At 40.6% G+C, this 27,966-nt stretch overlaps 1 protein-coding gene across 1 annotated transcript; it reads left to right on the top strand.

The window, feature by feature from the left end:
• Positions 1-9: 9 nt before the first annotated feature.
• On the top strand, positions 10-27,838 carry MAU2 (MAU2 sister chromatid cohesion factor). The gene is made up of 19 exons (XM_048830847.2): positions 10-459; positions 880-897; positions 1,153-1,218; positions 1,939-2,034; positions 3,863-3,957; positions 4,961-4,988; positions 5,577-5,732; positions 5,963-6,109; positions 7,256-7,346; positions 8,040-8,143; positions 9,494-9,571; positions 10,363-10,428; positions 11,293-11,376; positions 12,495-12,544; positions 12,820-12,897; positions 13,427-13,538; positions 14,737-14,827; positions 19,536-19,663; positions 21,282-27,838. Exons 1-19 carry the CDS (start codon positions 43-45, stop codon positions 21,354-21,356), a joined length of 1,980 nt encoding a protein of 659 aa, XP_048686804.2. The 5' UTR covers positions 10-42; the 3' UTR covers positions 21,357-27,838.
• Positions 27,839-27,966: the final 128 nt, after the last annotated feature.

The raw sequence follows: 27,966 nt of genomic DNA, 5'->3' as shown, positions 1-27,966 counted from the left end.
GCAGCCGCCCCCGCCCCCGCGTTGTGGCGGCGGCGGCCTGAGATGGCGGCGGTCGCTGCGGGTGGCTCGGGCTCGGCCGCCGGGGCGGCCCCTCAGCAGCAGCAGCAGCAGCCGCCGCCGCCGCCGCAGCAGCAGCAACAGGCGGCGGGGGGCGCGGCGGGGTCGGGCTCCGGGGAGGCCGGCGGGGGCGGCGCTGGGGCCGGGGCGGGCTCGGGCGGCGGGGCCGGGCCCGGGCCCGGAGGCGGGGGCGAGTCGTGGTACCTGGCGCTGCTGGGCCTGGCCGAGCACTTCCGCACGTCGAGCCCGCCCAAGGTGCGGCTGTGCGTGCACTGCCTGCAGGCCGTGCTGCCCCGCAAGCCGCCGGCCCGCATGGAGGCCCGCACCCACCTGCAGCTGGGCTCCGTGCTCTACCACCACACCCGCAACGGGGAGCAGGCCCGCGGGCACCTGGAGAAGGCGGTGAGGGGCGGCGCAGGCCGGGGGGTAGCGGGCCCCAGAGGAGGCAGTGAGAGAGTGAGGGGCTGGGGGAGGGCAGGCGGCTGGGGTCCTGCAGGGTGCTGACGGGTGGAGGCTGACGGCCACTGACTACTCTCCGCGCGGCCCTTCGTGGGAGTCAGGCTGCTCTCTGCCCCAGCCAGCTTGTGATTTGGTGCCCTACTGAGCAAGGGGGCCAGGCTGTTGTCTGGTGGGCTGAGTGAAGGGTTTCATGCCATGGAGGGAGACTGTGCTGGCTCCTCGATTGAGGCCCATGAGCCATGTTCTGTCTGTTTACCAAAGAAATTGTAGTGTGAAGGAACGGGTGGCCGTGGGGCAGTTTCTTAAATGAACCCCTTCGTATTGTTGACTGTGCACTGACTCATCTGTTGTCTTCTCTTACAGTGGATGATATCACAACAAGTATCCTTTCCTGACCATCTGACGGTAGACATTTAATAGCTGAACACTCACGTTTATAGCCTGGATTTAATGTGAAGTATTTCGACAAACAAAACTGGCCAGAGTGAACCTGATTCAGTATTTTGTAGGTTGTTCTCACCAGTTCCCAGACGTGGGCTTTTCTTAAATCTTTAAGCTTTGTCTTGGCATATTGAGCATTGATGGGTGGACTAATACATATTGCAACAAAGTTTAACTTAACTTTGATGCTGCTAGATTCCACAGTTTGAAGATGTTAAATTTGAAGCAGCAAGCCTTCTGTCTGAACTGTACTGTCAAGAGGTAAGTGTATTGAGGCTGCTCCTAAAATATGGTACTTTGCTGATCATGAGTGCCCTATCGAGGGGGTGAAGGGTTTTTGACAATTTACAAATATTTTTTGTATTAGAACCACATGTGCACACATCAGTTACAACGTACTCCTGATTATGGGTGATCTCTGGTGCAGGGAAGCTTAATTTGTAGTGAAGTAATATGGAAGTTCCAAGGTGTTTCAATATATCCCATTATGCTGGTTGCAATTACCATTACAATTAAGAAGTTCTATGATAAAATGAGTTTACAAACCTTACTTATTCCATTAGTCATGGAGGAAAATACAGGCTAACTTTTTTTTTGGAGTTTTCTGAGATACTTGTGTTTTGTGCCTTGAATATTTTGGATTAGATTTACTAAAAGACCTTTAAAAGGGGTCTTCAGTTTTTGCAGGCAAGCCCATTTGTGTTCTCTAGTATACATTTTTGTGCACGCATGAAGGGTTATGAGTGTACAGATGGATTTATGTACTAATATTGTTCAGCACATCTTTTGAGGACTGCAAATTTGATTACTAATGTCAATGTTTGTTTTCAATTTTTTTTGTTTTTTTTTTTGCTTTCAGACTTTTTTAAATTGGGACCAAACCAGAATATCTTTCATTAAATCTCAACTGCTTTCAGTGCTGAAGATTCATTATTTTGGTTGGTTTTACTGTTGATTTTAAGGTACATATTTTTATTTCAGAATTCAGTTGATGCAGCAAAGCCTTTGTTGCGTAAAGCCATCCAGATTTCACAGCAGACGCCGTACTGGCACTGTAGACTACTTTTTCAGCTTGCCGTAAGTATTATTCAGGTGCCTTATAAAGCTGCATAAAAGGACTGTGAAAATGTCAGGAAGAAAGTATAATTTATATGTAAATTTCTAGATTTTTGCAAAGAGGAGAGAATACTTCTGTATTACTGAGGACACAGCAAGGCTTGGGTGTCTGTCTCTTGATCCAGTGGCTGGAACTAGTGCATAGATGGAACTGCCGAGAGTGTTTCATGTTGTACTATTGTGATAGACTTCAAGTGGAGTCTAGTACAGGCCTCCTTGCCTGTAGGGGTGGTGATGTGGCTGGCAGGAGAAGGGGGGGAGATCCTCAGGGTTCTAGCAGGGACATAGAATCCTGAGAAAAGGTAGAAGAATCCCCTTCAAAATGTACATAAAACAGATACCTCCCCACACAGCCTGACTGGATTGAATAGAGAGTTTCCTACTTGAGGATGGTGTGAGAGAAGTGTGGGTTCCACTGTTTTCCACTTGCCTTAACATCCAAAGCCAAACTGGGTTGGAAAGTGGAATTACTACGAAGGCTTCAGATCAACATCAGAAATGTTGTTCTCCCCTTTTCGTAAATGTTCTTATGCATGGCTTCAGTTGCACGTTTAACGCAGTACTGGTTTTTAGGCATCATCTGAGAACAATCTTGGAATTAGGAGGTGTGCTTGACATCTTGTCCTTACTTCTGTTGTACATGTGTTCAGCGGATACTACTTAACCGATCTATAGGGTATCCCAGACTGTTAGGATTAGAAGCTCATCATATCATCCAAAGAGTTTACAGGCTAACCAAGTAGTGAGAGAGGCAGGTCTTGCTCTCTGCTGGACCTGTACAGTCAAGAGAGCATTGTTCAGCAATATCTCTTCCAAGATGTGCCTTTTCTCAGCAGCCTGATAGATACACAGAATACAATGAAGGCTGTTTGATAAGGATTGAGGGAATTGCGCTTTAGAGGCACTTTCTTTCAAAAGGGAGCTTGCCAAACTATTCTCTTGAAGGATGTGTTAACATTCACCTGTACTCCTCTTCTTCCCCCATTCTGTATAGGCTCAATCAAATAGCAACAACTTATTTCAGCAACCTTGAAAATGACTCGTTTGTGTAATTTGAGTTGAGATTTTTGAGAGCCTTGCACTTCTGTCAGTTAAGGGGGAAATGTTTACTTATCAGTGAGTTGTATGTGTACGTATAAGAAGCTTAACCTCCAGTTATATTCTGTGCAAGATTCTTCTTACAAACCCCAAATACGTTGCTGGTATTGTGACATGTTTCTTTCTAGCTTCCTCCTGGTCAAAAGGCCTGAATTCTTTATTCTGTTGCACATTTCACTGAGATGAATTGGCTTTCTGGCTGGAGATTGGGAAAATTGCAATTTCAGAAACTAAGGATGCATCACAAAAAAACCTACACCACTCTTCTTCCCTGGCCTGGAGCATTGAATATCAGGTCATGCTCACCGACTTTATGATAGTGCCTTCCCTGCCAAAGGAATCCCTGCTGTTTTTGACTGTATGTTAGGTTTAGATGAGGCTGTATGTAGAGTAGACCACCTCTACTCTATGATAACTTGGATACGTGTTTTAAAAAAAAAAAGGTTTGAAGGGGATTTTCTTTGAAATGTTGAAAACTTTTTTAGAAGAGGAATGGGAAGAGTTTCATGAAAAGGCCTTCTGTTGTGTTCAGGTGACATGTAAAGAACTCCTATTAAGCAGTTGTATCAAACTTTAATTTCATAACAAAATGTCCAATTATTGTAATAGGAGTACCAAAAGAAAAAACATAACTGGAAGTTTGAGTCATCAAAAATGCTAACTTGAAAACTGACTTTTTTTTTCTCTTCAGCAACTTCACACACTTGAAAAAGATTTGGTATCTGCATGTGACCTTCTAGGAGTTGGAGCAGAATATGCCCGGGTAGTAGGATCAGAATATACCAGGTATGTTGCCTTCACCTACCTTTCCCAGAAATATTTTAATTTATTCTAATTTACATTGAGATGCTGGTTGCAAATGAGCTTCTGTAAATCCATCATAATCAAAGCAGCATTTCTCATGTATTCTCTCTCTCAAATCTGAGTCTCTTGCTCTCGCCCATCCAAGGCTGCTTTTAACAGGAAACAAACACCGGCAGTCTGCACCAAAGTTCTGGAGATTCTTATTCTTAAACAGAACTTTGTTTGCCCTCCTCATCTACTCACATCTTCCCAACATGCAGGCTTTAGCCTTTAGCTCCCCTGCAAATGGGGACCTTCCAAGGCTTAGATACAGACCTAAAGCCTCAGACTCTTTATTTCCCTGGCACTGTGATTTGGACTCCTTTTTCCAATTTTAAACTTGCCTTCCTCTTCTAGCTCTGGCAGGCCCCTTATTGCTGCTTTGAGTGGAGCCCCAGAGATAGAGGACAATGGGTGTTTTCTATATTGTGGTGCATAGACCGCAAAAATTTGATTAAACCCTCTTCTCCCACCCCACACATTACCTTATAATTTACCTTATGTTGTGTCTTTTACGTCGGAGATACTCTAAAGTCTGGTCTGCCACCGCTGGGGTGGCCGTACCCAGCCAATGCACACAGGATGCTGCACAGTAATGAAGGAGGACACTTGTGCTTTGATAAGTAGGACCATGGGATGATGGCCTTGCAGAGCAGGCAGGACCTCTTTTTGTAAGATCTCATTTCAAAGGTCTTCAGATGGTAGATTGCATGGACTTCATTTACCATGAAAGGGTGAAGGGCTGAGTTGGTTCTACTAGACTTCTGACCCAGGCTCCCAGGCAGTCTAAGCATTATAAGTATGAATAGCTTGTTTCCTCTGGCCTAGTATAGTCCACGCTGAAAAGATCTGCAGCAGTCTCTTACCCTGAGTTTTCTCTCATGAGTATATCTTTGTTCAGTGTTGTACCTTCTTAGAGCTGTAACACAGTTTTGTTTTATTTCAGGGCACTGTTTCTGCTAAGTAAAGGGATGGTAAGTTGGATATATTTAAGTGTAACAAATAAGCAAGTAAGTTAATACTGTTACTTCATACGTTTTATCGGGACAAAATAAGGCTTTGCTCTTGAAATTGTCTAGTTTGTGAGTTGTGTGCCTTCCTTGTGCCAACCATATTTTGCTTCATTTCTGTAAGCAGGCATGATGTTTGAAATGCACCTGAAATCTGCTCTTTGGCATGCAGGATTCTTATGTAGTTCAATGTCTTGCCTGCTCATAATAGCAACACACAAGTAATTTCATGAAGAAATCAAGCACTGTTAGTTATTGGCGTATCTCAGATTAGGGAAGTTGATTATAATCAGTGAAGAAGCCCTTTTGTGATGCAGGATGAATATATATAATATAATGAACATATATATATAATATAATGAACATACAATGACCAGTTTTTTTTAAAAAAGAACACCTTTAAAGTTAACATCTTAAGTCTACATTTAGGGACTTAAATAAATGAGACCCGACATTCAAAAGGGAAGAGCACTCAACAGCTTCAACTCAGCTTCACTGAGCATTTAAGCTGTTTTTTCTGCACTGTTTATATACGTAGTGCTTTTCTTATAGCTTCTTTTAATGGAACGGAAACTGCAGGAAGTGCACCCACTCCTTACTCTGTGTGGACAGATAGTTGAAAACTGGCAAGGAAATCCCATCCAGAAAGAATCATTGCGTGTGTTCTTCTTGGTGCTGCAGGTGACTCATTACCTGGATGCTGGGCAGGTATGTGAATGATAATTGTGCAAAGTTATATGTTTGGGAATCAGGGAAAGATTCCTGTCCAAAAGGCTGTGATGTGTTATGAAATTACTGCATCAGCTTATGGCTTAAAGTAGACTAAACTCTTTAAGGCAATGACTGTTAACTGGTTGGCACGTTTACTGAACTGTATACATATTCAGGTGTTGTCCCAGATAGCATGACCTGTGTCTGATATGAATCAACTTTCACAGGTGAAAAGTGTGAAACCGTGTCTGAAGCAGCTCCAGCAGTGCATTCAGACCATATCGACTCTTCATGACGATGAAATTCTACCCAGCAACCCAGCAGATCTCTTTCACTGGCTGCCGAAGGAGCACATGTGTGTGCTGGTCTACCTGGTGAGAAGCTTTGTTTTACTTAAGCGGCCATTGTTAACCGATGGGGTGTGGGATAAGTGTGCTCATTTCACGTGAGGATGGACCTTGTATCCAGAGTATGATCCAGTGTACAAGCACTTTAATTCTTCAAATGATTGTGGAATTCACCATTTTATGTATGGACTGAATGCACAGTACAGAGCAAAGAGTTTTTACTTCTGCCCTCCCACATGTACATACTTCTTCTCATCTAATGCTTGACCCTTGCTCTCCACAGGGATCAAAAAGATGCAGTTCATCCTGTAAGTTCAAACTTACTGAGGTCAGAGTATGGTGACTTATGTGGCTTAAAACAACCAACAGATGGCAAACATGGTCTGAAAGAATTGGCTAGGAGAGCTTGCCATTCTTCACCCTGTTGTAGTGTGTTTTAAATGCAGTGGTTTTTAATGCAATAGCCTTTTGCTTCTAGAAACCAGAGTGGTCACAAGTAAATGTGAATCTGGTGCTCTCAAATTTAGTTCCTAGTGGTCCAAGTCACCACATGGTAAGCTGCAGTTGACAATCAAGGTCTTCTAAATAGCAGCGGATGTTCTGTGTTGTGGGAGACTCCACTTGGAAGAGCAGTTAACTTACATGGAAGTTTAATAATCTATGGAGTTTTGCTCTAGAAAGTGACTTTGTAAAGATGGCATCCAGATGGATCAGCCCTGCCAACTAAACCTGGGATCTGAAAATCACACAGTTTTTTCTAGCTTGTCCATAATCACTGGTAATAAAGGTTTTTCAGGCTGCGTGTTTCTTCTACCATTAGCTTCAAATTCTGGTCTGTGACACCTATGCAACTTTTTATTCCCTTCAGTAATGGCAGCATTTAAAGGGGTTGTACAAGAAGCCCTGAAAATGAAACTTAGTTAACAATGACATCAATACATGAGCCAAGTAGAATCCAGCTCATTCTCCTAGAGCTATGTTGGTTCTTCATGACTGACAGCGGCAGAAACTTGTCTTTTTAACAAAGCAAGGAGATATGACTCCATGTGCCTGAAAATACTTAACTCATCTTTTGAAATTGACTAGATTTCAAGTTGATTTTAAATTGCTTTGACTTCAGTTCTGGAATGTGACTCTAGACTTTCAGACCCTTTTTCTTACATTCTGTGGCAGGTGACAGTGATGCATTCCATGCAAGCAGGATACCTGGAGAAGGCACAAAAGTACACAGACAAAGCACTCATGCAGCTAGAAAAGCTAAAAAGTAAGTATTAGGGTTAAAACTTTTGATGAGTTGCAAGGCACCTTTATCTGGTGCTAACATAAAAATACCAAAAACTGCAATCTGCCTGCAAGAACAGGCACCTCTAATGCTATTGATCTGTTCGGGGTTACTTCCATAAGCCTATGTATGAGGATTTACTGCTCAGCTGTAAGAATTTTGCTCCGGTCTGAAGGTTAGTTTATTAAGATCTGAGTCCAGAACAAGAATTCTTTCCTGTACAAATTTACTGATTAGCCTGCTGAGTTATGGGAGTACAAAAAGATTAATTCATCAGTTCCTAGCAGTTTTTAAACTGCTCTGTAGAAACTTCGCTATCCAAATGACTGGACTATTCAAGATCCCATTTATTGGAAGCAAAGTCATGATCCCCAGGGGTTCAGCTAAGTGAAGCTTGGACTACCATTCTTCCCTGATCAAGGAACAATTCTCCTTTTAAAAATAGGCTCACTTCCCCAGTGGCAACTGAAACAGTAGGTGGGAGCAAGCTGACTTTTCTGATGCCACATAGTTCATATAGACTTCTGCTCAGAAGTCTTTGTGCTGAAGTTCTGTTGAACTGTCAGCATCAGGGAAGCTAGCTTTGTAGTAGTTATTTAGGGCCTAGGCAATGGGGTTAGGATGTTTTAATACTATATAACTTTATTTCCTGAACTACCTTTGCTTCCCTCTTAGTGTTGGATTGCAGTCCTATTTTGTCATCTTTCCAAGTTATTTTGTTGGAACATATTATCATGTGTCGGCTTGTGACTGGGCACAAAGCTACAGCACTGCAGGAGGTAAAACTCTTTTGATCACTTCCATGCTCGTTTAATCTTTTGAATATTCATGAATCTTTGCAATAAATGTTAGTTAAAAAATATGGACAGTTAATTTCCAAATAACATGTTCAGACTCTCGCTGGAATTCCAGTAGTCTTAGTGTAACTACGAACAATGCATAGCAGTGTCTGGGAATCCTTAATAAGACACTGGCAAGGTTCTTAAGCCTTGAAATTAAACTACGTTCCATACCTCATTTGAGAGCACTTCAGAGATTTTACTCACAGGGTTTTAAAATAGTATAGGTTGCTAATGGCCAGAACTGAGTTCCAGATACTTTTCCCCTCATCCTCTTTTTCTGTCACCCTTAACTATGCCACCATACTTCCTTCACTCAAACCCATAACTAGAGTTGTCTTCAACTCTTCTTTCCCTAACTTCCATATAGTGTCCACCACATGACACTTCAACCTGTGCATACATAAGATACAACTGTTTCTATTCATACAGCTAAAACTGTCATCCAGGCTCTCCTCTCCATCCTGATAGTTCATAAAAAATGCAGTTGAAGATTAATTTTCCTCACTTGTTCCTCTGATCAAGTCATCCCCCTTTTGAATCCTTCGACTGGTTCCCCATTCTCTATTTGGCTCTAGCTCAGGCATATTGCACTGGCTTTTCCAGCCCTTCACAACCCTGCCCTTCCCTACTTATCTTTGTCTAATTATGTCACCACCTCCTTCCTCTCCTCTGATGGTAATACTGGTCTCAGCTTCCCTTTTGTCCAGTCCTTCCCCAAATGTCTGCATTGTCTTCCATTCCATCCCTTTTTTATGGAATATGCTTTCTGAATTGGTCCACTGACCTTTCAAATCTTTTAACACTGCCTACCACAGCATTTAGAAGAAATTAGCCAAGTAATAGTGGCTAAATAAAGGAGCAGTTGGTGATGGTTCATGGGTTGTTCGTTTTTTTTAACCCTTTGAATGTTTTGTCCCTCTTCCATCTTTTGTCACATGTTGTCTTGGATTGTGAGCTCTTCAGGACCGGAACCATGACTTCATGTGGGTGGATAGTGCCCAGCACATGATAGAATCTACCCTAAAGCAAATAATTCTGAAAACTGACTGGTGCACACATCCCAGACAGGGAAGAGCCTATACACACTGATCTATGTATGGCTTAGCTTGCAACGTGTCTGGACTCTACTTTAAAGGTGCAAAGCATAGCTTAACTTAAATTTGAGCAAAGCACAGCAATAAGCTAATTGGCTTTTACAGTTCAGGCAGTTGGGAAGTGGGGGCAGGCTCAGCCTAGACGTAATAAAGAAATAATTGGTTTAATCTTTTAAAATATTTTTTCTAACAGATCTCACAAGTCTGTCAACTCTGCCAGCAGTCTCCCAGACTGTTTTCTAATCATGCTGCGCAGCTACATACTCTCCTAGTGAGTACACACTATTACTGTTGAATTTTGACCTATACATGGCACCATAACTAGAGTTCCACCTTAATTATTTCAGATAACTGTTCTAGTGATGCAAACCTCAGCCAGATTTTTAGACTTGCACCAGGCAAGATCATTTAATAATTTTATAGACATCTTGTAAATTGCCTCAGTCTGTCTTTTAAGCAAACACCAAGCATTTTGTAATAGCCATAGAACAGTTAAATAGTTAAACTCTTCTCCTTTAAAAATACAGCACATTTAAGTATGGGAGCTTTGCAAGTGAACATCCACAAGGTATGTTGTATGCGTTAGGGAATGCATTTTGGTAACAGAAAAATCATAAGATGATTCACTGTATGTAGAATTTGTATTTTTAATGTTATATGAAACAAACGGATTCTAAAAAGAAATGAACTTTACAATAATTTGATGAGAAGTTGGCAATACAGGAATTACTTGATCTTCTCAAGTGAACCAAACAAAACTGAGGCTTGTTGGTGTCTGGCATAACACATTAAATTGTTTTCCTGTTAATGCCGCATAACCACTGTTCCCTTTAAGCTGTGCGCGTGTGCGTGCGCGCACAGATCCTAAACCCTGTGCACACAGCGAAATATCGCACAGAAGAAATTTTTTTGCGCACATGGGCTGTCAAAAATGAGAGGGAACATTGCTCATAACTTCAAGATTTAGTGGATCAAACTTGCAACCATCTCCTTTACTTGCAGAATTGCAATTTTGCTACAGTTACTAGAATGCTTAGTCTAAAATGCACTTTTTTTTTACAGGGGCTTTACTGCATTTCTGTTAATTGCATGGATAATGCAGAAGCACAGTTTACTACAGCATTGCGGGTAAGATTTAATGCTAAAACTACTTGCTGTAGCTCTATTAAATGTAGACGTGGGCATAGAGTAGACTTACCTTTAATTTCTCTAGGGTGTGTCCTCTAGTAACCTTTTATGAAGCAGCCATGGGTTTTGCTTTACATCTCCTTGGGTAAGGCAAAGCTATCTTACCCAGTGAAACGTATGAATAGATCATTCCACTATTCCTGTTGAGAGGGGGAGGATTAAGACTTGAGGGGCGCAGAGCCTGAGTGCTTTAATATCATGGGTTTCAGAGTAGCAGCCGTGTTAGTCTGTATTCGCAAAAAGAAAAGGATGCATCTGATGAAGTGAGCTGTAGCTCACGAAAGCTTATGCTCAAATAAATTGGTTAGTCTCTAAGGTGCCACAAGTCCTCCTTTTCTTTTTGGGAATATTATCATTGGTGCTCGCAACAATCTCTCTTTACTAGAATGGGGCAATATCAGAGGACACTGTGCTCAAAGGGCTGGCTTAGCAGTTCCATCTCACCCAAACTGAGATTACTTTAATATGAAGAGACATAAGAGTAACTAAGATGAAGCAGCAAATTCTTAAGGAGCTTGGAATAATGAAACAAAACAAAAAAGCCTCACCTCAGGAATGGGGTGTTTAAATGCTGCCTGTCATGTATTTTGCTTTAGAGACTTTTACAGACTGCTGTTGGGTTTAATATTTATTAACAGCTTCTCAGAAATGAGTTCTGTGTATGAACACACTTTTGAGTGTCTAGATGGCTTGGCTCTTCTGGGCTGCACTATTTCTTTGTCATGTGAGGGCTGTAAACATGCTGCTTAGTGACTAATACCAGTCTAGCTATTTCTGGTTTAGTTTTATATTCTTCTATTTTAGCTCACCACACATCAGGAATTGTGGGCATTTATCGTGACAAACCTGGCCAGTGTGTACATCAGGGAAGGCAACAGACACCAAGAGGTATGTGACTGGCTGCTTCTGATCTGTGGCTTTACAAGGTGCATATTTGCAAGAGGAAAAAATTTTAGCACAGCTCTTTGATTATTCATTCTTGGTGTGCTTTGCCACAAGGGGGAGTGCTTTGTTGGGCAACCACCCATCTGATCAACATGGCGTCATTTATTAATAATATTACTTACAGGGGCTTGAGGGTATGAGTTGGCCTGGGGCAGACCATTAAAGGAAACGAGCATTTTGGATCCTACAGAGAGGTGTGATTTAGATGTCGGAGCACAGCAGTGGGAGTCAGGAACTTGAGTCCTAATCTCAGGCCTGTCACTGACTCCCTCTGTGATCTTGAGCCAATCACTTAAATTGTTCATTTCAGTTTCCATCTGTATCTAAGGGCAATATCTACATTACATGGAGTTTAATAAGAATTAATTAAATGATTATGAAGTGTTTGGAAATGGACATTTTCAGGTGGTGTTTGTTACCCACAGAGGACTGATCAATCAACCCTCTTCCCAAAGAAGTTTACATCAACTTTCAAGTATTTATCATTTGTACAGCAGTATTTGTGTATTCTCTCTGGCACTTATGATTGGGTTCTTTAGCTATTTTTCAGAAACAGTGTTATACTTTCAAGTGTTATACTTAGTCTTTTATGGACAATTACATTGTCAATTTGAACAAGCAAAAGCTGAAGCACGTTAAAAGGGGATGCTTGGAGAATGAAAATTAGTCAACTTAATTTTTGTTTAGTGTCAGGTTCTGGTTCTTGTTAGTCAGCAAGATGATTCAGCTTTTGGATTTCAAGCACTCCTGTCATATGTTTCCATTAAAAGTCTTTCCAGTTAAATTTGAAGTTTCATGCTAACACTTATGAAGTCTAAAAAAAATAGAAAATTGTTCTTTGTAAACCTGATTTTTCGAGCCAATATTGAGCTGATGGAACCCTTCCAATGTTGGAATGTTCCATCTTGTGTTCTAGCCAGTAACAGCAAATGTTTGCTATGTTTTTATATAACTTGAGCATTCTGCTTTATGTACTGCTCCCATTAAAACATTTGTATCCCATACTGTAAGCTAATACTTGTTAGAAACAATTTTTTTCCATTTCTGTTTCTTGACTACAGCTTTACAGTTTATTGGAAAGGATAAATCCAGACCACAACTTCCCTGTAAGGTAGGGATTCTGGATATCTTCTAAATGCTATTTTTGCAAGGGTGTTTTTATGGCTCTTGCCTTGTAAAATTCTTAAAATAAAAAAAAGCAAGCATGAAAACCAAATGATCAGGTTTGAAGTCAAGGAATGGGTGCATACAGGTTTTTCAATCTTTGGCACAAAGAATTTTGCTTTGATTATGAAATGCTGGAAAATAAATTCCTAGAATGTATCCTGTATTATGCATCTGATTATTGTAAAACTCGTGGATTTAAGTTTATCGCTTTGTCCCCAGCTCTCACTGTCTCCGAGCAGCTGCTTTCTACATCCGAGGACTGTTCTCCTTCTTCCAAGGAAGATACAATGAAGCAAAGTGAGTGCAAAGTCAGTGCCATTTGGAAGGGGTGAGCGAGAGGGGAAAAATGGCTCTTTCATACAAAAGAGAGGGAAGATGACTCTTCCAGGTCTACCAGAATCCTTCTCCCCTTGAATTTGGCCAGGTTGATTTAATACCTGCTGTTTGCCTAAATAGGATTGACAAACAGTTTAGAGAAATTCCCCTTTAGATTTTCTTCTCTACAGCTTTGGATTCCTAGTAATGACAATATCTAGCACTCTTTGTTGGTAGATCTCAAAGTGCTTTACAAATGTCTGTATTGTTATCCCCATTTTACAGATAGGGAAACTGAGGCGCACAGAGAGCAAGTGACTTGCACAAGGTGTCGCAACCAGCCAGTGTCAGAGCTTGGAGCAGATCTTAGGTCTCCAGAGTCCCAGTATTTGCCCCTTGACTTCCGCAGTTAGTCTTTCTGTTCTGGATTATGGTTATTACATATTTGTTACATATTCGAAGAAAAGGAGAATGTTTTATACAATGTTTCATTTTTGTTCTGTTTTGATAGACGATTTTTGCGAGAGACACTGAAAATGTCAAATGCAGAAGACTTGAACCGATTAACAGCATGTTCTCTTGTACTCCTGGGTCATATATTCTATGTGTTAGGGAATCACAGGGTAAGCCTTTACAGTCTTCAGTATTACTACTGAGACCCTTGTTTTACTTGCTATTTGCCAAAAAAATCAATGAGTTTTGTAAAACTAATCTGTTTTATGAGTTCCACGCATAGCAGTATCCTACGTAAAGCTGGCAGCATACTGACTTTTCAATTTGTGATTTGCATGTTTAATGGTACGTTGACAAAGCAGTGACATTTGCAATCTATTTCGGAAGATTGTATTTTCATAATGTTTAAAATCATTTGAAAAGAGGATCAAAGTAGAGGAGAAATGGTTTAAACTGGATTGTTTTGGAAAGGATTCTGAATTCAGATTCTCATTTTTTTTTTTTTTTTAAATCCTCATGCTGTGGCAAGATGATGCATGCAATGTTTTCCCTGATGTGCCCAGTAGATGTACTCTAATTCCTGTTGTGTTGAAAGATCTTAGACCACTTTAGACTGTATTTTAGGGGTTACTGTCCTACCTCAGAAACACAGCCACCTCCTGGGTTGAAACTTGGCAGCCATTCTGTGGTTACCAAAGTTGTTTCAATTTCAGCAATAATTTATATGTAATTATGGGTGATTCATATATTGAAACAAAATCCTTAATAGGTCACTTGCTTTGAAAGTTACTAGTCTTAATTGGCCCCTTGCATATTGTAGCCGTTCTCTATATTTGCCATCTCTGTCCTCATTTGCTTTTCTTATGCAATAGAGAGCAGTAAACTTTAACTCTGGACTTCCTCTATGTACTCTGTCTGCGTCCGTCTGTCATACACATAATGTATAGTGTGTGTTCAGGTGTTTGTAGTCTCTTCTAAATACAACCTGATATCTGGTGCTTGGATTTAGTTTGCTGCAGCAGATCCAGTAAATGATGAAATAACAAAACAGGGGTTATACAGAGGAATATAATCTCACATGAGATCGGTTCTAATAGCCCAGGAGTGGCACTGTCTGTCATGTTATTGCATAGGTGAAAATTGCCCTGAGTAGCTCTTAACTAATACATGAGAACAGTGTTGGGTTAAGAGTTAGCTAGATATTCTAGATGGCAGTGAATATCTTCGAGGTGGGAGGGGAGGAGCTGGGGGCTGTGAGCATTCCATTGTGTGACTTGTTATACAAATTTTACGGAACACTTTTATATCTTAAAGAAAAATATCTGTGGCTACAATGAGTGTTTGACCTTAATATGCATTCTTGACTAGGAAAGTAATAACATGGTGGTACCAGCCATGCAACTTGCTAGCAAGATCCCAGACATGTCTGTGCAACTATGGTCTTCAGCTCTGTTGCGAGGTAAGTTAGTCAAAGTGTAGCTCCTATATGTCTGTATACAAGACAAGTAGCAAGTTGAGTTCTTAGGACTGGGGAGAGGGGAAAGACCATGCTTTTCGATTCTAATGCTTACCAAGAAGCTAGTGGCATAAACATCTTATGACCCCAGTTTTTTTAGGCGTGTATGTGTCTGAAAGACAAGAAAAATTAATTTTCTGACCTGATATGCTCATATTTAAAGTGTGTGGAAATCAGGTGCTTCTTCCAGAGAAGCTCTGCAGGAGAAGCTGGTGTCAGTCACTTGAGTGTCAGAAATCCCGACCATCAGTCCTGCTGTGCAGCAGCTCACATAAGCTAATGTAGCCTCTCATTTGCAGCTGTTCAGACTTGATGCCCAGGTTTTGGGCAGAATGATCTTGGCCAAAATTTTCAAAAGTTACAGGTTGATTTTTTGAATGTCCAACTTGCCACCTTAGAGGGGCTTGACTTTCAGAAAGTTTTGAGAACCATCCTCTGAAAATCAGTCCCACATAATGTCTCCAGGTGGGCACCCAAAATCACTAGTCACTTTTCAAAATCTTGGCCTTAGGTGTCTCATTGGAAGCCTGTAATTTTTAAGAAACTTTTTTTCCCACTTTTTCAGATTATTGCACTAGCTCCTAACTGTTCCCACCATCAGCCAACTTGTATGCTGACCTTATTTGCCCAGAAATAACGCCACCTGTTAGTCACTAAAGAGGTGTGATTCACAGAGGAGAAAAAGATCAGGAAACATTGGCTTACAGTAGCGACAGTTATGAGCCGGTGTAGCAGTCTGAAAAAGAAAGGGGAAATGTTTGAGTGGCTTTTCAGTGCCTGATAGCAGGAGTGGTAGTCTCAAATTTTAATGTCACCTTTTCTAGTTCAGCATTAGGGTGCAAGGTGAAAGAAAGGAAAGTAAATTAAACCAGGAGGGACAGGGTGGTCAAGTGGGAAAACAAAAAAGTAAACCCTAAGAAAATACCAGATAGATGCTAATGGCTGTTCCAGAGCCTATTGAATCTTTAACCTTGACACCAGCCCCAGATTTTTTGGACGCCGAGGTCATCCCTGCATGTTTTGCTACAACAGTAGAATCACTAATGCTTGCAGTTTATAGTGTCTCCATGAATGTCTTGCAAAAGGGGTGGGAGAGAATCTTATATTGCTCTCTAGCAATCCCATGTGGCTCTCACAAGAGCAGTGTTAAATTAATCCAGAGAGAGGTTGATCTAGTTCTTGACTAGAAAGGCAGGTTAGCCTGCTGTAAAGCTGAGAGGGAGGATGAATAGGCAGGATTCTAGAGGATGTTTTGTAGTTGATTCTCTCACAAAGTATCCCTTTTCATCATACATACACATCATACCATATACCACATCATACATACATATAATTTATACCACATCATACATACATATAATTTAATTTGACTCCCATCAGACCCAGGATGCTTTATACAAATATTGACTAGTTTCTTGGCAGACTGTGTTAATGCTACAGTTGACTTATCCTGCAGCTTCAGTTTAATATAAATAGTCACGTTACTACAAACCCTGTGCTGCACATTAAGCGCTGCAGGCAGGAAAGGCCAGACTTACATTCTCCTGTTTTCCTGCTGCTTTGGTTAAAAATGTCTTCCAAGTAACTGAAATACTTTTCTAATTATTATGTGAGTGTAGCTCTTGCATGAGGTGCGTTGATGGCTCTAGAGGCTGACACCCTCAATTTATCCTTAGTCCGGGTGCAATATGAATTTCCCCCACACTGTCCCATCAGTGTGCATTATCCATGCCTTGAAGAGACATTGAGTGGAGAGGGGAACTCTGTCTCAGTAGTCGTTACCTGCTGGGACTGCCTACAAGAGGTCCACTTGTTTCATGGTGTGGATACTTGTCCACTAGTAACTAGCCTGTGGCTCATTAATTTACTGTGAATAGATTGCCAAGCAGTCAGCCATCTGAGTACCATTTTTCAGTCACTAGTCAACTGCAATAAGATTTTCCTCTTGCCTGCAGTCCTTGTATGTGATTACAGGTCTTTCATAAAGTTTCTGTCAAGGAAATGGCAGTCACCTTGAAATAGATTAAAGCTCTTCAGTAATGGGGGATGAGAAAACCATATACATGGATAGTTTGTGGAATTGCCCATACTGAAAAAACAGCCCTGGGTTAGTACACTAGAATGTGGCAAAATATTTAGTAGTCAAATCAGTATGATGGCAAAATACACCACACAGAGGCTCTTTATCTTGGCACTGTCATCCTGGTAATCTTTTAAACAATTAAGGTGCTTAAGGGAGAGCTTGATTGCTAATAAGTACTGTATTCACTGCAGGATAGCACTGCTTCAGGTTTCTGATGATAGAAAATATAAGAATTCTTTTTGCTTAACTGAAGGTTATTTGTGCATAATGATAGCTGCTTATTTAGCCCAGATTTCCCTTTTGGATCACAAAAAAACGCAGCTTTATCTCATAAATTCCTCCTGTGTTCACATCATAGAATTGCTGATGAAAAAGCACTGGGCTACTAGTCATGGAGAGTATCTTGGCAAAATGGAAGTATTAAGGGTGGATTGGCACCCTTAAGAGCTGTCCCTTCCACTTTGCTCTGCAGAGCATTTTGAAACTTCACACAGCTACTAAACGCTGCAGTGCTCCTGCCTACCTTTGACATTTTTCTACACCTCTTCCTACTTCCTCAGCTTGTCTAGCATGGGCCTCCTCTTCATCACTTTTCACGATGTTACCGCTGTTTGGGGTGAGAGCCTTCTTCACTGCAGTTCATCACATTGGGAATAGCCATTCTGTATTTCTGGGCCTTGTTGATTCTCCATCTGTCTTCAGATTGCATTTGAAAACTTAATTTTTTCTCTTGTGAACACAGAATCAGTTAACTTCAGCTGTATTTTAACTTTGGAGGTGGAATATGGTTTAGCTGAAACACTACCTATTGAAACACTACACTGAGAACTCATTCTATGTATACACCAACTTCCGTTCTGCTTAAGTGTCATAGTGATGAGAATTTTCTGTATAAACAGAGATATTTAGTGTTGAAACAAAGTTCTTCAGTCACCTAATATTAGAACAGCTTGGAAAATCAAATGGATTGTGTATGCTGTTTGGGGTTGAGCAGGAGACTGGCAGGCATCTGTGGCAGAAACTGATCTCAGGAAAGGCAGAATCCAAAGTGGATAATGCCTGGGATGTGACGTGAAGGCAGCTATGACTGCTTTCCCCCAAGCAGTGCCAAAAAGAGGCTAATGACAAATGTGGAGAGACACAAAGATGCTAGAAGGGGCACTAGGCACCGTGACTCCTGTATACAAAGTGCTCCTCTCCTGCACCAGACAGCGCTTCATAATGTGAGAGCAAGAATTGTGTTGTGGGGCTCTTTTGGCACAAGTCTGAGCTAAAAAGGGATGAACTAGTTTAAATGAGCAAACATTACATAGGGTGAGACTGTGATGCCAAGTTTCAGCCTATAGTGAATTAAAACAGCGCAGTTTTAAAGCTCCACAAAATTTGGGGTTTGTAATAGAAAATTATAATTCAACTTCTATTAAAATCAGCACTACTGTCAGATTCATATAATTTCCTCTAATTACCAAGACCTGCAGTTGCACACTTTTTTCCAATAGATGGCACTGTAAACTAGACACTGTCAAAGGTTGACAACAAGCAGATGTTTTCTGTTCAAGTAAGAATTACTGGTCCTTGTGGAGCTCCTGGCATATTGTCCATAGAGGTTGAAAATAAAACAAGAATAAATGTTTTGAAACAGGGAAGGATAACAGACAGTTCAGCAAAAGTGAAACTTTCTCCTGCCCTCTGATTGTGCAGAATAGGACAGTGCAATAGCAGGGAATGTTCAATGTGGCTGGTGTAATAGCATCAAGTATTTTAGGCATATTTTAAATATTTTTATTGTATGCAGTATCTAAGATTAATCTGCCCTCAGATGCAAGTGTGCAGTTCCTACTGAACTCCCCTACACTGGGAGGGAGTGCCTGTGAGGGTAAAAGTTAGCACCAAATGTAACTTTTGGCCGTTGTGGTCCAGTTCTGTCTGATCTTGCCTTTCCATTAAGTAGCTTGAGGTAAAAGCACTTGGAGTACCATACCCAAGTGACATAGTTAAGCCGATCTAATCTTCAGTGTAGGCAGTGCTAGGTAAATGGAAGAATTCTTTTTTCAACCTGGCTGCTGCCTCTTGGGGAGGTGTTTACCTATGCTGAGGGGAGAGCCCTTCCCGTTGGCGTAGGTAGTGTGAACACTGAAGCACTAAGGCAGTGCTGCTATAGTGGTGCCACTGCAGTATTTCTAGGTAGACTAACCCCGTTTCATTATTTTCATTGTTCTCCCTTGCTGAAAATAACTTTTAAACATCCCTAGAGTAGCAGAAACACCTTTAAACTTCTCTGCAGAGTTGTTATAAAAGTATCAGGGCATACTGTTTAAAGGGCAGACTTTTTTGGGGGGATAATCAATTTTAAAAGCTTTGGATTCAGTGTTCCTTGAAAATGACTTTATAAAAAGTAGGAGACAGGAAGGAAGTTCCACATGGGGCTACACAAGTGACCTCCTCTTTCTCCAGCCAATAAAAAGGGGCATTCTTAAGGAATAAAAAATCCCATCTGCCCAAACTGTCAGCCATTTAATCTTTCTCTCAGTACAAAAATGTGACACACTCCACTTTTTTCTCTTTCAGATCTGAACAAAGCTTGTGGAAATGCAATGGACGCTCATGAGGCTGCACAGATGCATCAGAACTTTTCACAGCAGCTTCTTCAGGACCATATTGAAGCTTGTAGTCTTCCAGAACACAACCTAATTACGGTAGGTAGTCTTCATCTTTCAACAGTATGGTGTGTGTAAAGCAACACACTGATCTTTTCTCTCGTCTGCCACCACTCCCCCGACACACATGCATCTCAGTGAGTCGCCAAACTTCAGGCTGCTTCCTAATATTTACAATGGATGGATAACAGAAAAGAGAAATGGAGGTCAAATTAATGAGTTAACTTCTGTAAAGGCTGTTAGGTTGGTGATGTCTTTATTTCTCAACTGTGCTTTTCCCTGAGTGTCACATGATTATTTATTGCATGAGCAAAGTGGTTTTTGTAACCTGTCAGATGGTTCATTTTACTTACAGGTCTTGCTTTCAAAAGCAAGAAACCATTTATGTTCTGGATATGTTATTTGGTTATGGTAGTACACCCAGATCTTCAGTCTGAGAGATATTGTCTTGTACATTGCAAGAAATATCCACTACTGTTCACATTTCTGCCATATTTAGATTTTCTATGTCTAAATCGAAATGTCTTTGGGTAGCCAGTCTAGGGTTTGTATCATTTGGTATCTATACAGACATTGCCATAAACTGAAGTTTTTTACCCCTTTGAATGTGCTAGTCTTCTGAAGTCACTTAGATTCACGTCTAACAGAACTAAATACAGTGTTTTATTTTGGAATCCAGAGAATTACCTTAACCTCTGACTCCCTAACTTTGACTGTCTGTGTCAAAATGTTCTGACACTCAGATTGTTTTGAAGAGGTAAAGAAGTCAATCCAATTTTTTTTGAATTAATCATAATTTAAATGTCTAACTTTCTGGGGACAAAATGAGATGGAGAATAGGAATAAATCATTTTATTGCTTTGTCTGCAGTATGTCCCTTTGTCTGCAGATTTCCCAGAGGAGGGAATGCTTGAGATATAACCTCTTGTTTACAAAGATGCCCACAGTAACTGTGATTCCCAGGAGCATGTGTATATAACTTGCAATCCCAGAGGGCACAGATTTCAGTGATGGTGCTGTGCTAGTGACTTCAGTTTGATGTCTACCTGCATTGCTGAGTTTTTCATAATCCATGTTCTGATTGCATAGGCTAGATAATGTGGATTGGAAAAAATGTATATTACAAAAATTAGTTTTCTGTCTCGGCAGACTTCGTAAAATATAAAACACGCAAATGTATTAAGATGGGTGAGAAACAGGCCTTTATTGAATTTAATTTTGGTTGTAGCTTGAGCATTTTAATAGACTTGTACAGACAAACTCAACTTGGGGCCCTATCCATCAAATCTGTACTTAGGAGTGGTTTCAGGATTGGACCTTCACATTCGTATGGGAAGGAACAGGAAATGCATTCACTCAGTAACTTGCCAAACGTAGGTCAAATGAAGTAAGAGACCAATGTCTGAAATTAAACTGGACCCAGGATTGACTGGCCGTTTGAACAGCAGCATTTTGTCTCTGTGGTATATCCTAGTAATGGACTCCTGGCTGATAAAAATCAAACATTCTGGTTCTCAACTACTTTTGATGCCCTGCCTTTTAGTATCTCAATGTGGTAAATATTATATGGCCAACTCTTCATTTCTGATTTTCCTGTGATTTTTTTTCCCTCCCATGTAGTGTATATAGGATTTTCATATTGTATATTGTCTTTCAGTGGACAGATGGACCGCCTCCTGTACAGTTCCAGGCTCAGAATGGACCCACCACCAGCCTAGCCAGTCTCCTGTGAAAGAGAGAAACTACCAGGACAATGCTTAAAAAATGTAGCCAAAAATGGGGGGAATAACCAGAACATTTTTCCAAAAATTTTTCTGCAAAGAAAACAAAGCAAATTCCTCTTCTAGCGAGGGCCTCGTAGGAAATGGATTGATGATCACATAATGTACATTTCATAGACTTACAAAGTGAGAAGGGCATTTTAAGCTGCTTTTATGTAGCCTGTGTGAACATACAGCTAGTTTGTGTGTATACTCACCATCTGGTTTTAACTTGTTTTCCTCTTATCCAGAATTAAGGTTTAGACAAAGAGGAACACTTGTTCCTTAAATTGGTTAGATGTTTGTTTTTAAAAAAGACTATAACAGAAAATGAAGAATGTATTCAGATTGGAACAGTGATCATAATCTAAATATTTAAACCCTACCTGAAATGATGCATGCCTGCTTTTATTGTTTTCTATGCTCTCCTCTCCCTGGGAGTAATTGGATAGAATCATGACTAGCCATAGGGGTACAAGAAGTTTCAGAAGTTGGTTCATGAAGTGGCATCCTTTCTTCTTCTTCTGTATCAAGGCTTTGAGAGTGCCAGAAGTATTGGAATCCCATAATGAAGGTAAAAATTAGCTCATTTACTAGTTAGACTGTTGAAGAGAGAAGCAAATCAAAGTGTGTGGTTTAGGGTAAACAGTCCCCAAATCTGACATGAATATCTGTGTAGAAGAGGCGTACAACAGAATAACACATGCACCTGGGAAATCTTGCGTTTCCAAACTTTTCCATCTGCTGGGCAACTTTTCTGTTTTGGTACATCAATTTTTGGAACCTTGCTGCTGTGAAGTTACTGTGTTTCTCTGTCTGTGTGCTGTCCAGCTGCCTACCAAAATAGGAAAGATGTGGTCACAGCTCGGTCATTTCCATTCTGCACAGTGGAGTTTAGCAGTTGTTAATTCAGTGGAGCAGTGTCAACAGCTTGTAGCTGGGATTCCAACATGCTGAGTGCAGAATGGTATAAAGGTGGTCATACAGGGTTAAATGTTCCCCTTTTTGGTAGCTCTGCATATTTCAATACAAAAATATGTGGTAAGATTTCTAATCAAACAAGTACTGCTGATATTCCAGTAATACTTGTGGGGTTTTTTTAACAAATGCTAATCTTACGTTTGGGGCAACTTTCTGACCTTAAAATTGTTGAGTCTAGCAGGAGTGTATTTGAAATTTCTCTCTTGGGGTGGTGGTTCTCCTATTTAGCAATCTGGCATCTGCCTGATAGCATGTTATTTGCCTTCTAGAAATAAGTCTACTACTTGACCATTGAGAGAGAGAGAGAGATTTTTAATGGGACAAAAATCTGTTTTGTCCATGTAACGGTGGGGTTTTGTGATCCCTCTGCTTGCTGTACTGCTGCTGTGTAACCTCTTTCTTAGAGCTGTGCCGATGCACAAGCCATGGTAATTTTAGGCTTCATGTAGGTGGAAGATGCTTCAACTTCAGGCCTGCAGAGCAGTACTTGATGCAGCATAAACTTAGGTTTTTTCCCCAGAACTCAAAAGATAACAGCATCTTTGTGAGCTGACAGGGCTTTATGGGTACTTTTATAAAAATAAGCATCTCTTGTTTCTCATAGTTATATATATAGAAACTGTTCCACAACATTTGTGATTGTTGATTTAAAAGAAGAGACACTATCTCCAGTATGTCACCTGGATTTTTTTACCCAGGCTGGAATGCCATTCTTGTACCCAAGAAGGGTTGTGCCAGCTGATCATGAGGCACGCTACTTAGAGTATACTTTGCTGAGTTCCTTTGAATTATATCACTGACACTTAGCACAGTGCAGCCATCCCCATGAAGGGTCCCAGATTGACAGCTCTGGGGACAGAAATCCTCTCTCCTCATAAGACAGCTTTGGCAGCAGCACTGCAAGCTTGCACCACAGTACCAGTGTGGCTTCGGTTCTCACCAGGTGGATTCTGTTGCTATCCTCTGATGGGGCTGCCAGAAGAGGTGCCAAATCGTGGTATGGGTGTCTGTCACTAGGAAGGGTACTGGCGCAATAGACTTTTCATACTGGCAATCAAGCAGCTGTCACTGCAGTCACTTTGTCTGGATTTCAGCCATTGATGATCAGGTGAATGGTGCCATATTTCATGTGCCATCCAGACCCCTGTCTTAGGACATCCCTTCTTAAAGCCCACAACCTTTACTCTGGGGCATGAAGCAATTAGTGTCTAGTACATCTATGGCCAGATTTCCAAAAGTGCTGAACAAACACCACCTCCCATTGAAACACTTATGGAAAGTGGCCATATTCTCAGAGATGTTGAGCACCCCACCCCGCCCTCATGGTTCTCCACTTCTGGTTGCTGACTGGTCTTAAAAATATGCCCCCAGTTGTGGGTGCTGCTCAGTTGAAAATCCTATGAAAGAATCTTGGTTTAGAAGTGTTTATACTTTGCATTTGGATGTGTGTTAAAGAATGGAGCCTTTACAAAATGGGGTGGGAGTGTCTGTCGTCTGTCTCTGTCTTGCTTTCCCACTAATAGGGAACATTCTTGTTCTGTAATGTAATATTCAAATTAATACAAATATTTTTAAATAATTCCCTTCAAAGATTGGCCTATTCAGATGATCCAAGCACTGTTCCTTTGCCTTACTTCTAGGCTCCTGTTATCCTCCCTAAGCTCTTTATTCACCAATCATGTTCCCATTCAACTGAAAGAAATCCATTATAAATGTTCGTTAAATGCCTCTTCTGTGAAGCAATGTAGGGGGGAGGAAACAAAAACTTGTAGTGGGCTGAGGATTAGGTATGGTTCACATGAAGTGTCTCCAGACAAGCTGGGCATGTTCACTTGAGTCTACACAGGTACGTTGCTTCCTGTGGCATTACTGCCTTCAAGCTTTCAGAGGAAGCAATTGGGTTTTCAAGGCTAAAGGTTATGAAAAGGCCATGTATTATCCTCTGTGCAGCTCTTCAGTTTGCAGTGGTGATTTTCTAGCTTCTTGTTGGCAATACCTTGGCACATATAGATTGCTTTGTTCTATCTGTAGAAAGCTTGTTGTAAAGTTATAGAAAATAACAATGGGAATTCCACCTGTTACCTGACTAGCCAACACTTGCTTCTTCATAGGAGGGTGGTGCTGCATTTCCAATCTTCTCTGGACAGAGTGGTATGCTTGTTCATATCTGTTGACAACTGACGTATCACCCACCATAGGCTTTGTTTGAATTCAAACTCCCTTTCCTTTCTCCTGCCTTCCTTCTGTGCGCAGAATTTCACACAGTGTAAATTTGAATTAACCTGGTAATTTTGTATCTCTGAAACTCAGTGTACATTTGCTACAATGTACAATGCTTTTTGACTACACTTGTGTATTAAATTATTTAATAGTCATATTTGCTTTTCAATACATTTTGTATGTAGCGCAGATTAAAATAAGGGTCTCATAACTTAGGTTCTTCCTAATTTTAAAATGCATAGTATCTTTGGTCATCTGTATGTCAAGATGAACAGAAAACTAAAATTTACAATTTAGAAATTTTTGGTTAAATGCTTGATCTGACTTTAAATTGATTTGATCAACACTGCATATTTCTAGTCTTCAGACTCCTGTCCCTTAATTCCCTTTATATGAAACATACACGGTCGTTTTTATGAATTTCTTAAAAAAACAAAAAACAAAAAAAACCTGTACAGTTTCTTTAGCATTTTTAAATGAGTAGTAAAACTTATACAGAACCATTTTATCATTGTCATGTAGGTAGTGTAAAAACTTCAATATGTATAGACAATGCAGTCTGAAACAGTGTTTGTCTATTATATTTTCATTTTGTGTAGTACAGACTTCAGAGGGGTTTCAGCTAATAAATTGCATACTTGGGAAAGACCATTTAAATTAGCTCCCAGTTTCTTGAAAAAGTAGATAGGAAGTTTATTCCCCCTGTACGTACGTATGTACGTACACATGCACACGCACAGAGAAATGTGTGATGGTACAACAGTGTTAGAGCCTTGAGTTATCTTACCTATAGACACATGCAGTTCATCACTCTGTTGTTTTTACCGCTTTGATTTTAGTTTTTCAATTTACCCAGAGAATGGATAGTTTTGTGACAGAAATTCTAATTAGTATACCATTTTGCTTTAATGTACAGGGGTGCTGACAAAACTACATATCACACTAAATGAACCTGATTAGCATTTATAATATATGGCATTCATGCCACAATTATGGAAGCTCTTTTGCACCAGAGGAGTGGAGCAGGGAGCCAATCAGTATTTCAGCTTGTACAGAAAAACCTTCAGTGAAGAAAACAAAGTGAAGTATCACTTGTCTGTACTGTCCTGCTGTCTGAGCAAGTTTGTTGAATTATTTGCTGCCATGAAATGTTAATGTTAGATTAGGTCTGTACAACGTATTGTTTGTGTTTGTAGTTCTCCCTAAATACCAGGACTACTACTTCCGTCTAACACTGTAAATACCGTAAGTGATGTAAGGAGACGTAACTTTAGGCATTAGTTTGTTGCATTTGGTTCCTCTCGTTTTCTATATTAGAAGAATTTTTAATAAAGTTTAATCTGGCCTCTAATTTTAGTAACTTGTAAAATACTAATTCCATTAGTTGTAGGTAACTATGACTACCAAGGCCTCTTATATGGAGGTGGTGACTCAACCCATCCTCCAGATCTGCTGTTGAAAGTTTAAGGTGGTGCTGCTTTGGGACAAAACACTGTTCAGAGAGAGCTGTGCCCTAGCAGGACCCCAGCACAGTACATGCAAAGGGGTGATGTGGCAGCATGCAGGGAGGTGGAGGGCTGCTCAATGTGACGCTGCCCCTCATTTTACTGCTGTTGAGAGCTCCTGTCTCAGAGTGTGAACCTGGGGTTCCATGACACAGTGTAAAAATGTCTGAGCCTGGTCTATGCTGATATTCACACAATAGCACTGGTGCAGCTACTCAAAATCAGGTACAAAACTTTATTATGAATGCAGCTCTTGGGCCTGTTAACATTGATGCCTAAACTAACATGGTTCTGCTTTCCTTGATTGTATAATATAAAGTTTGTGTGTGTTGTAGTCGAAGTGGACCACCCAGTGTTTTTTTGATCTGAGTCCCCGTTCACACTCTCCACTCATCTGAAGCAACAAGACTAAAAGGGAATCCAGGGAGGATGGATGAGAACACAACCTGTGCCCCTGAGTCTTTCACAATCACTCCCAGAGCCCTGTTATCACTACAGATCTGCTCAGGATCATACCTGGCAGTATGATTAGTGTCTATGTGGATGAGCTGCGGGTAGTTATCAGTAGTTAGGTACTTGCCGAACAAACATCCCAGTTTTCATGCAGGCAAATTCTATTTGTGTTACTGCAGCCTGTTCACTGGGAGCTGCACAGAGGCGTGTCATGTGCTGATATAACTTCATTAACAGGACAGCCAGGCACTCTCTTCAATTGCTGCGGGTCATCCTTTTGTTAGGAGTAGGCAGCTTGCCTTCCCTTATTAGCTTTTTACACTTAACCTTTGACATGCAGGATGTCTAGTTATGAATGTAAAATGGACCAAACAGCCTTAAACAGCTGAATGAGAGCTCTATTAGAGCACATGCCTTCAACTGGGCTCCAGAGGCCACAGCCTATTACAGTGTTAGACTGAGCAAAGTTCTGATAAAGCAGGGTAGCAAAAGACTCTTTACACCTTTCTTTAAATAAACTGCACTAGATGGTGTAACACTTCTTGTGCTAAAGATTACTTTAAACCCTGATGCCAACACAAATGAAATAGCACAAGTTGGAGAACCCAAATAAATGTGTGTTTAAAGTACAACTTCAGAAGAATCTGTCCTCCTCAGTAGTTAACTATAAGGTTCTCAATAGCTTGGGGTGAAGCCAACTAGTTATAAGTGAATTACTGCTATTAAACTGTTATCATTTGTAAACTACAGTTGAGCTCTTGAAAGTGAAAAACCTGCTGTAAAGCTATATTAGGAAAAATTACCCATTTTCAAGATATCTTTAGAAAAAGATTGCGTTGTAGAGAGGTCAGTGTTGGTTATTAAACTCCATATAGAATTGGGTACAGGTAAAGGAAGATGAGTAAATAGTTTTCCTGATCACAGGTAGAATCTGTTCAAATGTGCTATTTGGTGATGTAGATGCTCTGCCAACTAGGACACTGGACTAGAAGCCCTGCGGTCTATTACTAACTCTTCTACTGACTTATTTTGTGACCTTGGGTAAGTCACTTCACCTTCCTGCCTCAGTAAAATGGGGAAAATACTTACCTGTCTCTGTTAAACATTGAGATCTGTGGATGAAAAGCTCTAGATAAGAGCTCAATATTAATTGTTTCTATTTCTTTGAAACAAGCACCTGAATTATCTGATTTAAAGACTCATCTAATCCCAGAAAGAACCTTGTTAGTGTGTGTAAATTAGCTGGTGAAAGACTAGTTTCAATGTGTAAAAATAAAAACCTCTTTTAAAACAGACCCCAGTTCCTATCATTTCCCTTGTAAGTGAAGAAAATAAAATAGTGATTATAAACTTGCCTGACCCCGTGCTGCATTAACAAGCTCATAAGTGGGGTGTCTAAAGATAGGAGCATGTTGAAATGCTT

Source organism: Caretta caretta, chromosome 25 (genome assembly GCF_965140235.1).
Source record: "Caretta caretta isolate rCarCar2 chromosome 25, rCarCar1.hap1, whole genome shotgun sequence".
Lineage (NCBI taxonomy): Eukaryota > Metazoa > Chordata > Testudines > Cheloniidae > Caretta > Caretta caretta.
Note: the sequence above shows the minus strand (reverse complement) of the source record. Positions and strands in the feature narration are given on the sequence as shown.

Bases quoted from the DNA above. Each gene is read 5' to 3' on its own strand.
- MAU2 (XM_048830847.2), top strand. From the start codon at position 43: ATGGCGGCGGTCGCTGCGGGTGGCTCGGGCTCGGCCGCCGGGGCGGCC. The intron at 4,989-5,576 runs GTAAGTTGGATA...CTTTTCTTATAG, and splicing joins TTCTGCTAAGTAAAGGGATG to CTTCTTTTAATGGAACGGAA. The intron at 9,572-10,362 runs GTGAGTACACAC...TTTTTTTTACAG, and splicing joins CGCAGCTACATACTCTCCTA to GGGCTTTACTGCATTTCTGT.